This window comes from Hypanus sabinus, chromosome 1 (assembly GCF_030144855.1).
Source record: "Hypanus sabinus isolate sHypSab1 chromosome 1, sHypSab1.hap1, whole genome shotgun sequence".
Taxonomy (NCBI): domain Eukaryota; kingdom Metazoa; phylum Chordata; class Chondrichthyes; order Myliobatiformes; family Dasyatidae; genus Hypanus; species Hypanus sabinus.
The window spans coordinates 202,310,699-202,322,703 of NC_082706.1; the positions used below are offsets into that span (position 1 = coordinate 202,310,699).

The 12,005-nt window shown below is 44.8% G+C and overlaps 1 protein-coding gene across 6 annotated transcripts in view; it reads left to right on the forward strand.

Moving 5' to 3' along the window:
- Positions 1-5,838: 5,838 nt before the first annotated feature.
- clasp2 (cytoplasmic linker associated protein 2) overlaps positions 5,839-12,005 on the forward strand; it is a 376,943-nt gene continuing 370,776 nt past the window's right edge. For all 6 annotated transcript variants that reach the window (XM_059984319.1, XM_059984334.1, XM_059984325.1 and 3 more), the window contains exon 1: positions 5,839-6,200. In XM_059984319.1, the coding sequence (XP_059840302.1) occupies positions 6,000-6,200 (201 nt within the window). In that variant the 5' untranslated portion in view covers positions 5,839-5,999. The remainder of the gene's footprint in view (positions 6,201-12,005) is intronic.

Sequence of the window (12,005 nt, forward strand, 5' to 3'; positions counted from 1 at the left end):
TGGCACCAGGGAGGCAACATACCATCCGAGACTCCCGATCTGCCCCACAAAATCTCCTATCTGCCCCCCTAACTATAGAGTCCCCTAAAACTATCGCTCTCTTCTCTTCCCTCCTCCCCTTTCTAGTTGAGGGTTCAACCTCTGTGCCAGAGGCAGGACCACTACAACTCATTCCTGGTAGGTCATCCCCATCAACAGTATCCAGTACGGTATACTTATTGTTAATGGGAATGGTCGCAGGGGTGCTCTGCTCTCTCTGCCTGCTCCCCCTGCCTCTCTGGACCGTCACCCATCTGCCTACTTCTTGGTTTTTTGGTGTGACTACCTCCTGCTAACTCCTATCTATCTCTGCCTCCACCTCCCGAATGATCCGTAGTTCATCCAGCTCCTGCTCCAACTCCCTAACTCGGTCTGATAGGAGCTGCAGCTGGACGCACCTTTTGCAGGTGTGGTCATCAGGGACAACTGTGTTGACCCTGACCTCCCACATACTGCATACGGAGCACACCACTGCTCTGACTGTCTCCCCCATACCTGAACTGGATTAATAGAATAAGTCTAAAAATCACCTAGCGACCTTACCTCCTTCCCCTCAGCGAGCAATCACACAGCCTTACCGCAGTCCCCTTACGCTGAAGCCCACTTAGCCAAAGCCCAGGACTCTGCTTCCACGGACTCCGCTGCCCGCTCTGAAAAGAAGTCCTGCCTTTTAAAGTGCGCGCTCGACGCTGACGTCACTCGCGCCTGCGCAGTTCCCCCTCCTCCACAGGTATTGACCAGGTAGACTTAAATCCTACCTACACGGTCGAATTCTCTGAGCTCCCAGCTGAATCACAAGCTGTAACTTGCTCCCGATTCAAATGACCACTCTGAAAAGAAGTCCTGCCTTTTAAAGTCTTGTAAAGATACTGCCCAGAAAAAGGTAATGGCGAACCCCTTCTGTAGAAAAATTTTCCAAGAACAATCACAGTCACAGAGTATGATTGCCTATGTCATACAACGTGGGACATAATAATGATTATGACTTTGTGTGACTTGCTCAGATAGAAGCCCCTCAAGCTTGTACAGAATTCACAGATGGTTTGTCAGGGTGGATATGGGATGTTGAATTAAAGTGATGGACATCCAGAGTAATTTCTCTAGACTGAGCTCAAGTGTTACACAAAGCAATCACCCAATCTAGACATTACTGCACTACCTTTCCTTACTGGGAAAGTTCTTCCAGATCAACAACTTTGACCACATGTCTGGCAGGCTGTGGTCAGCATGGCACGTCCTGCAGACACTGCAAGAGAAGGACTTAATGGATAGGTTGGGGTGGTTCCCTGAGCAAATTGTCCAGACCATCTGGCAGAATGCCTCATCACCAGATCACACCAACAGGCACCAAGTGTTTGCTTGGCTGGTGGTGAGAGGGGACCTTCCAGTGAGATCCCTTCTGCATGCCCGGAATATCACTTCTAGTGCAGGCTGCCTCCAGGAGGATTGTAGTGGGGATGAGACAGTCGTTCATCGCTTTGCAGAATAAGCATTCAGGAAGAGGCTGTGGAGAAAGACGCAAGGCCCTGCGTTATGCTGAGCAGTTGCTTGACAGAGGACTCTCTTAGCTATGGGCACACTCAGTTGTGACCAGGGACACATTTAGAGTTGGGCATCAAGTGCAGTTGGCAGATCATCATCTTGTTGAAAGGCACACTTGGGACTGCCTGAAACTTGTTGGTCTGTTAGCACATTGAGATGCCTGTGGAAGAATGTTTCCGACTGGCACACTCCAGGCTGCAGGAGTAAGCACTGTGGGGACACACTGAATCTCAATACAGCCACTTCAAAGGTTCAGAGGGGATGACCACAGTATAGTTTTCTTCTGTTACTGGATAGGGATGGGTGATGAACCCCTTCAATTATTGTCGTAGTGTACTACCCCAGGGGGCCACATGAATGGCAATATGCTGTAGGTAATTTAGCACTAAACCCTTTTCATTTTTACATTTGTAGACCATGGGTTTAGTTGTATACAAGTTCAGTTATACAACTGAATTTTGATTGGGTGACTTTTTTAACCCAAATAAACTTATCCATAATAAAAAACTACTTACAAGAATAAACCACCCAATCTAAATTCAGTTATATATGGGCCGGCCAGTGGTGTAGTAGCATCAGCACTGGACTTCGAGGTTGTTGGTCCTGAGTTTGAACTGGCCAGGTCCCAGCATGGGCAGCAGCAATACCTGCACGGAAGGCCTGGTAATTTACTTCCCTATCTTGTCACAAAAACCCTATGGACAAGTACACTATTGATAAGGTCGCCATGAGTCTACGCCAACTCGACAGCACTCAACATTACAGTACTTTACAGTATTTATTTTGGTGTCCATTCAATATCACTATCTCATATTTTACTCTCTTGTTGCACTACTCTTTTTTTTAATACTTTTATATTACTTATTTATAAAATATTTATTTTGTTTTTTTTACTTTGCACTGTACTGCTGATGTACAACAACAAATTTCATGACATAAGTCAGTAATAGTGAACCTAGTACATTGGGCTATTATCAATGTGTGGACACCATACTGGGAGCACTGAATGCACTACACCAGATTGGAGGCAGTGCGTGTGAATTATTACTGCTTCTGTAAGGAAACCCTGCACTGACAAGGAAAGGAGAAGTGAAAGAACAGGTGTTATACTTTCTGCGGTTTCATGGCAAAGTGAGTAGGGTTCATATAGTAGACTTGGGGTATTGCAAGGAATGGTGCCTTTTAAATGTTCAAATATTCATAGCCTCCAATGCTCAAGATCTTGAGATATTTGCATTTGTACAGTTTGTTGTCTTCTGTACTCATTGACCCTATTCTATAGATTTGCTGGGTATGCCTGCAGGAAAATGAATCTCAGGGTTATATATTGTGAGGGTGAGGCAAGTACTTTGATAATAACATTTACTTTGAACTTTGATTGCAGAAGGTTATAGATCGGTCAGCTCCATCAGGTGCACAATCATCCCCACCACTAGGGACATCTTCAAAAGGTGGGCAGCATCTAGGCCCTAGGGCTAAGAACCCTTACCATCTGCAACATGCCCTTTTGTCATTACTACCATTGGAGAGGAGGTACAGGAGCCTGAAGACACATGCTTAATGATTCAGAAACAGCTTCTTTCCCTCTGACATCAGATTTCTGAATGGCGCATGAATACCACCTTATTATGCCTTCTTTATTTCAGTTTACTTTTGTAGTTGGTTTATTGTCACATGAAGTGAGATACAATGAAGAACTTGTATTGCTTACCGTTTGTACAGATCAATTCATTACAACAATGCATTGATATAGAACAAGAGAACATAACAGAATGAAGAATAAAGTGTTTTAACAAGAAAGTGAGGTGCAGGTAGTCAATACGGTGAAAGATTATAATGAAGTAGATTGTGAGGCCAAGTGTTTATTCTAATATAGGAGAGAACTATTCAATAGTTTTCTAACAGTGACATAGAAGCGGACCTTGAGTCTGATGCCTTCACACTTTTGTATCTTCTGCCTGATGGTAGGGGGAGAGGAGAGAGTGGGTGGGGTCTTTGACTATGTTGGCTGCTTTACCGAGGTAGTAAAAAGAGTAGACAAGAGTCTATGGAGGGGAGGCTGGTAATTTGAACTCTGAGCTGTGTCCTCAAGGCTCTGCAGATTCCTGTAGTCATATGCAAGCAGTTGCTTCACCTAGCCGTGATGCATCTGGATAGGGTGCTTTAAATGGTGTATTTTGGCGACCCACTTCCTAGCGCACTCGAACCGGCTCACAAATAGCCAGCGCGCCGGCACAAAGGCCAGGTCTGCTTCACAAACAAAGGGAAAGCCTGCGGGGGTTTGTGAGTACGTGCCCCTTACAGCATCCGCGCCCGGGGAGGGCGGGATGAGGGAGGCTTTAAAGCAAGGCTGTGAAGTTCGAATAATATCTTATTTAATTGCAGTTTACCGATTCCGTGTCGTTATTTTAGCGCTGCGTGTAGCACACCGCTACAGTATCAAGAAAAAATGGTGAGGGTCGGTATACGGTACCAAGTTTCTTTAGCTTCCTGAGGAAGCAGCTTAGTGAGCTTTGTTGGATATGGACCAGGACGTAATGATGCAGATTAGTGATGTTAATTCATGGAAACCTGAAATTCTCAACCCTCTCAACTTCAGCACCTCTGATGCAAACGGGAGCATGTATAGTTACCCCGCCCTTCCTGGGAAAAAAAATCAATTAGCTCTTTTGTTTTGCTGAGTTCAATGTTCTTGAAATGATACAATGTCGCTCGGCTTTCCGAACTTCCTCTACTCTGACTCATCTTTATTTGAGATTTGGTTTACTATGATGGCGTCATCTGCAAACTTGCAGAGGGTTAGAACAGTCGTGAGTACAGTATATAGAGTAAAGCAGGGGATGAAGGATGCAGTTTGTGTGCACCGATGTGGAGGATAATCGTGACGAATCGTGTTTCTGCCTATCCTTATTGCTGTGTTGAAACTCAAGGATCCAGTTACAGCGGGAAGGCAGAGACGGACCCTTCGGCCCACCATGTCCATTCCACCCCTCTCCACAAAACTCTTCATGAAGTCAATGGCTAGCTTTCCTAAGCCTTTGCACTATGTTGCTGCCGGAAAAACAACGGATTTCACGCCATATAAGTCAATGATAATCAACTTGATTCCGAGTTACCGCCAGAGCAGGCGACCTTGCTCCCAACGAGTTTCCTGGATACTGTTTCCAAGGCCGTAAATCTCTCGCGAGATATCCGACAGGACAACGGTCCGCGAGCGACACCCCTGCAGGACTTTTAAAAAATAATTTGCTTTCTGATGGCTGGTTCTAGATGAACGTGGTGCGAATGCCGGTGGATTAAAGTACCGTCGCCGATCTCTTTTATTTTGACCGTCAGAGGCGCACGTCGGGCAGCTCTGCGCTCGCCAACCCTCCGTTAACTTTCAGAGGGGGAGCCGCCGGGAGCGCGCGCCGCGGCGACTGCGCATGCGCCGGGACCGGCCTGGCTGGCTGGCGGCGGGGGGAAAGGGAGGGACGGACAGACGTGCGGGGCGGGCGGCTTGTCACCGACGCGATCTCTTTGCCTCATTTATAATTAGTTCTCGGGGCGGATTACGGAGCCGAAGGGGAGGAGGTTGTTGCCGCTTCGCTTAAAGGGAACCAGACGGAGTGTGGAAAGTCTCGCCCCCACACCCCCCCCCACCCTTTTCCCGGGGGCTCGCCGTCTGACCGGCGGGGAAGGGCCACGCAAACCCGGCGGCCCTTCTCTGGGAAAAGTGTTGGGAGTGGGATCGGGCGGTGCAACTTGCGAAGTAGCTCCGGCCTGTCTTAGACTCCCCCTTCCCCCGGTCTGTTTTAGACTCCTCTTGCCCCTTACCTCGGCCTGTTTTAAACTCCCCCCCCGCCCCTTACCCCGGCCTGTTTTACTCCTCTTGCCCCTTACCTCGGCCTGTTTTAAACTCTCTCCCCCCCGCCCCTTACCCCGGCCTGTTTTAAACTCCCCCCCCCCCGCCCCTTACCCCGGCCTGTTTTAAACTCCCCCCCCCCGCCCCTTACCCCGGCCTGTTTTAAACTCCCCCCCCCCCGCCCCTTACCCCGGCCTGTTTTAAACTCCCCCCCCCCCGCCCCTTACCCCGGCCTGTTTTAAACTCCCCCCCCCCCCGCCCCTTACCCCGGCCTGTTTTAAACTCCCCCCCCCCCGCCCCTTACCCCGGCCTGTTTTAAACTCCCCCCCCCCCGCCCCTTACCCCGGCCTGTTTTAAACTCCCCCCCCCCCCGCCCCTTACCCCGGCCTGTTTTAAACTCCCCCGCCCCTTACCCCGGCCTGTTTTAGACTCCCCCGTGCCCCATCCATATAGCCCCCGCCTCTTTTGCTCCGGCTGGCCCGTTTCAACCCCTAGAGCCCTGGCCGGACTACTTTAGCCCCTACTGCCCTGACTGGCCTGTTTTAGCATCACCCCCCCAATCTCCGGAGGCCTAATGGAGTCCGAGTGCGGCCTGGACTACTTCTCGGAGCAGGTGGCGCAGAAGGACGTCAGCCGGCGGCTGCAGGTCGGCCAGGAGCTGATCGATTACCTGAACGACCCAAGGAGGTCCAGCGAGGTGGATCACGATCACAAACGAAAGCTGGACAGCGTCGTTGACGAGCTAACGGGATGGCTGAACTCCAGCAACTTCAAGGTAAGAAGTGATGAAGAAACCCTGGGCAAGTTGCCGAGGCAATATCCCGTATGGCGATTGACCCATTCCCCTCTGTTTTGACCCCATATTCTGCAGAAGGATTGTGTTTTGCGTGGCGCTGGGTGTAAACTCTTCTGGGAGTTGTGTTAGCGGGAATAATTGCCCGCAGCAGTACAGTACATTTCATCAGCGTGCGAGAGTGAGAGGCAGAGATTTGCGGAAGCGGGTCGAGAGGATGCATAAATGAGGCAGGGACATTGAGAGCACGAATACGAGGGGCATAACTTTAAAGAGATTAGAGCGAAGGATTGGGGGGGGGGGGGGGGTGATGTGAGAGATAGGTTCCTGGACCGTATTTCCAGGCAGATACTTTCGGGACATGTTTAAAAACTTGGATAGGAAAATAGACGATAAAAAGGAGAGTTACGTGGGAGGGAAGGGTTGGATTGATTAAAAGGTCGGCACCTATCTATAGATAGTTTAATAGTTCGGGATTTATTAACACTATTATGTTCAAAGACCTCGTTTTATGAGGTAGGTTAAGTCGGGTTATTCTGTTTGCAGGCAGGCTGGGTGGCGTTCTGAATTTGAAATGTCACATTTTTGGGTTATCAAGTTTTCAACTTTTGAATTCCTGATATATTACATTGTGTTGGGGGGAAAAACGATAGAGGAGCCTACTAGAGCATGTGTCCCTGCTGTGCAATTGTTGGAGTATCTTGTGATGAGTATAACCAAGTTGTACCACCAAATACTGCATAAACGCTGCAACAGGGTGAGGTCGTAATTTTAGTTCCACCGTTAGCGCAACTAAAAGAACAAACTTGCAATCTGTTTATAAAATGTTTTCCCAGGTTCAGTGAACTTGCGTTCAAAGTAAATTTATTATCAAACTTCATATTCAACCCTTAGAATCATTTTATTGTGGGCATTCACAGTAAATACAAAGAAACGGAATCAGTGAAAAACTGCATATGGCAAAGATGACAACCAAGCAATGCACAAAGGACAACAATCTGTGCAAATAAAAAAGAAATTAATAATAAACAATAAATATCGAGAACACGTATCCTTCTAGAGTTAGGCCATAGAGGATGCAATCAGTTCAGTGTTGAGGTGAGTGAAATTTAACCCCTCAGAATTTGATAGTTGAAGGGTAATAACTGTTCCTGAACCTGGTAGTGTAGAAGTTGAGGCTTCTGTGCCTCCTTCCTGGTGGCAATAAGAGAGCATGGCCTGGATGGTGGCTACTCAATGCTGTGGTGAAAGTCTTCAAGATAAATCTTAATGCTGTGTATAGACTGTTGATGAAAAGTGATACCCTGGAACCCAAATATAGAGCAAAGTGACCAGCTAAACTTAAGATGCAGAATCCAGCTGAGTCTGTTGAAGCCTAGACTGCTTTCCTTGGAACTCTATTTTAAGGCTAACAGAAAGTCACTGCTTGTGTTTGATTGTTGCCAAATGTAATTTTGGAATTATTGTAAACATTGCAGTAGAAATGTTAAATATTTTAAAACACTAGTTCTTCAAATTGTTTCCTTGATACAATGTTTATTATGTTTATTGTAATGCTAACAAAAATCTTGTTGACAAGGTTTGCAGTTCTGGAGATTGTTATATAGTATGTTTCATACTACAACATGGATTGCTGTAGCCGGCCGGTGGTGTGGTGGCATTAGCACCGGCTGGCTCCTTGCATGCTTAACCATGCGTACTTGGTTAAGTGTCCAGCTAGCAACTCGGCCTCTCTTTTTTTAAAAAAAAAGTCAAAAATGCTAAGGAAATGGCAAGGTGGCCCAAAGCACCACAAGGTGCAGTGAGGAATAACAATGGATTGCTATTAGCAGGGATTCCCAACTTTTTTAATACTATGAACCCAAAACATTAACCGAGGAGTCTGTGGAGCCCAAGTTGGGAACCCTGTACTAGAGTAACCAGAGATGTTAGTAACCTGTGGCTTGACAGTATTCTTAATGTCAACCCTGTTATCAGTGGAATGATGAGATTTCCTGAACAAAATAACTCAACACCACAAATCAGTAGGGATACCTATTTGGTTGAAGTGATGTGTTGCAGAGGCCATGTGTATAATAATTGAAAGTGATCAAGAAATATGGGTTAATGGAGAGGGGGGGATTTTAAAATAAGCAAAAATTTGACATTGTGGGAGGAGTTGTCTCCTTGGAATAACAACTTTTTGAACTGGTTAAATAATAGCAAGTGATTTTTTTGCTTTCTCGAGGCAGATTAGATCTTCTGTAATGCCGAAGGTGAAGCTCGTCAACAAAGTTCATAACCTAATAGGCGCGTACTGTATTGTGGTTATTATCTCTTTAGTACTGGACAATATGTACAGCATGCATTCGTCAATTGGTTAAGGACAAAGATCCACAAATGGAAAATTTCCCAAGAAAAGAGGGAAAGGTAGACCATTTTAAAGACATTTAAAGACCACTTTAAATGTCTTTTTTGAATGAGGTACCCCTTCAGAATAGAAGGATGTCCCTTTAAAGTAGCAATGAGGAGGAATTTATTTAGACAGTGGCTGGTTAATGTATGGAAATCATTGCCACAGATGACTGTGAAGGCCAAGACATTGAGTATATGCAAAGCAGAGGTTGATAGGTTCTTGATCAGTGAAGGTATCTAAGGTTACAGGGAAAAGACAAGAGAATAGAGTTGAGAGGGATAATAAATCAGCCATGATGGAATGGCAAAGCAGACTCGATGAGCTGTATGGCCTAATTCTGCTCCTTTGTCTTATAGTGTTTGCTTGAGTGACCATAACTCCATATTATAGTGTAACATGTGTTTCTGCCACAACCTATCATAAGATTGAGAAGGCCATTTGACAATTGGAAAAAGCAAAAGGTCTCTGAAGGAGACAAGATCACAGCTGCTACTAAAATGTGGCAGTGTATTAGTAATGGGCTAAATTACAAACTTGCCTCCCTTATTTGGGAAGAGAGCATCTGAGAGAGTCTAGGTATCATAATTGGGGTCATTTTGCAGAAAAGAGATATCCGATTGGACCAACAGCAACCTTTGTTATCGTCCTTTTTGGCTGATCTCCCAGTGATCAGTTTCTTTTGCAGTTGCAATATGGGTTTTAAGTACAGTGGGTTCTGGTTAATTGGAGACAGCTGTTTATTGGGGACAACTCTTAAAGAACAAAAGCTAATCAAGGTAGTGGCTGGGATTCCCTTCATTTATTTGGTACAGGAGATGTTGCTGAAGTTTCAATTAGTGTCAGTCACATGCACTAATGTGGCCATTAGATACTACACCATGCTTTGAGTGAACAGTTTTTAAGTAGCTTTAGTTGCATGTTTGTGTTCAAACAGCAGTGTTTTTTTATCACTGATAGTTGGTGAGAAGTAAGCAGTAAGACAATTTGGAACTGCACTGCTCACTGCAGTTTCAGGCAGTCAGGCTCTGAGATGCTCAAAAAGACCGACAGTGAAAATAAAAGGTTTTCTCTACTTCAAGTTAGGAATAATGAAAAATTTGAAAGTATTGACAGTTATCTTGAATGCTACATGAGTGTTTGGAGGATCCATTTGTCGAAAGGATTGTATGAAGGCAGTCCGTTATCTGCACTAGTTGTCTGTGCCGATTTTGTTCATTAAGGTCAATTAAAAGAGCACCCAGTGTACACTGGATGAATTCCTCTGTTGATAACTGTTGGGAAATAGTTTTATAGTACTGTTGAGGTATCAGTAGTGTTCTAATTTGTTCTGTAGTTGATGTAAATATGTAATTTGTTACTCAGATAAATGGTAGTTTGCCTTTAATATTTTTTAAACTATTTTCACGAAACCGGCTTAATTGAGGCAAAATGTACTGCTCCTGATGAGTCCCATTTGACTGGAATCCATTATACTCTGTTGTAAAAGAGACCATGGAGATGATTAGAGTTAAATGGGACTTTCATTGTGTGACAAATCCCTGAAGAACAATGGGAGCATTGGATCCCAGATCCTGAGTTGGGTTTTGACATTTGAAGTGTGTATGTGTATATATACATATGCGCACACCCCTCCCTTCATTTGGTCAATTCAGAGATTATATTCAATATTCATCAATTTAGCTGACCTCCAGAAATTTGCTGCATTTCTTTGCTATATTGCATTCATGTTATTTTAATCAACTGATTCATTATTGTCTAAACTAAGGTTAATTAAAGTTTAAATTTATTCTCATCTGACTGTACATGTATACAACTAACAAACAAATTTGCACGGGAGCATGGTACACCCAGAACACATCACACAGAGAACATCAACCAAAATACTTTGGATTCTAGTTAGTTGGGACCAGAACATTTTGGCCCAATTGGGACAGATGCTTAATTAGCTGAAGTTTCTTGGAAATAGTTAAAAAGGTATAAAAAGATTAGTGTTTAACTGAGTAACAAGTTATGTATTTAAATTGACTACTAAGCAAATTAGAGCATTCCCAGTCTGCCAGTCCTAGCCCTGGTGCTTTGGGCCTTTCATCTGCAAAGCTCTTGATAATTGGGGAGGGAGACACTGGTGATCCTCTCAGTGGTTTTTACTGTCCTCTGTAGGGCCTTGTGGTTTGATCTCTTGTAGCATCCGTACCACACAATGATGCAGCCAGATGGGATATTCTTGATGATGCTCCTGTCAAAAGTTATTACAATGGAGCCTTGCATGCCTTCATCTCCTCAGAAAGTGTAGATGCTGCTGTGCCTTCTTGACTAGTAAGGAGATGTTGTGGATCCTGGTCAGATCATCCATTCTGTGCACACCAAGGAACTTGGTGTTCTTTACTCTCTCCATTGATGTGCAATGGAGAGTGGTTGACCTGTACTCTCAAGTCCACAATCATCATTTTGTCTATCCAAGTTGAGACTCTGTTGTTCTCACACTATTTTACAAGCAATACAATTATGCCTACCTTCCAGGTCTTCCTCACTGCAAGTCTTCATCTTATTTCCAAAAAGCTTTCCTGTAATCAAGTTAATTATCCAGTACTCAACCTGTGCTTCTGTTGCAGAAGTTGGTTGGTGTATGCCTTGGACTAATGAAGAAGGTGTGTAGTAAATTCTTGTTTATCAAGTTTGTTTTGTTTGCAGATCATGTATTTTTATGCCTTCCAAGTTCAGTCTCTCACTTGACTACATTACAACAATACCATACCCCTTCACATCGAACCAATGTGACCTGCTGTGTAACCCATTGTGTTAGTCTGGTTACATTTTCTGCTAATAAAATAGAATAGTTTGTTTTTGGATTAGGTTAAGTGAGTCTGGTGTAAGTGTCAGATGAAATCAATGAGAAAGTTGTACGAGACAAGGAGTGAAGGGAGTGAAGCAAGGGCTGGGATTGTGCGTTCCTATAATTCATTTGCAGAGTGGGTTGGAGAGAGCTTTACCACAACCCACAACCATGAGAGATGGAGGCATCTGGTACAGTGTTAATCTGTACAGTGCCCCTGTGACCCAAGTGGGTTGCAGAATCTGTAACCACATATAGTTAGAAGTGAAGTGAGGGAATGGTAGTCTGTAGGGCCAGGCCTGGCCTACGGCAGTGGTGTTATAAGGAATGAGCTGGACAAAATTTGGGTAGCAGTTTGTGCCAGTGATGTGGGTTCATTCCTGACCCTGAAGCTGTAGGTGGAGCTTCCATGTTTTTCCTGTGCACTTCCTCTTCTAGATTAGGAGTTCCCACCCTTTTTTTAAAGCCATCAACCAATACTATTAAGCAAAGAGTTCATGATCCCCTGGTTGGGAATCCTTGCTCTAGATGTTCTGGTTTCCTCTATATTCAGACATGA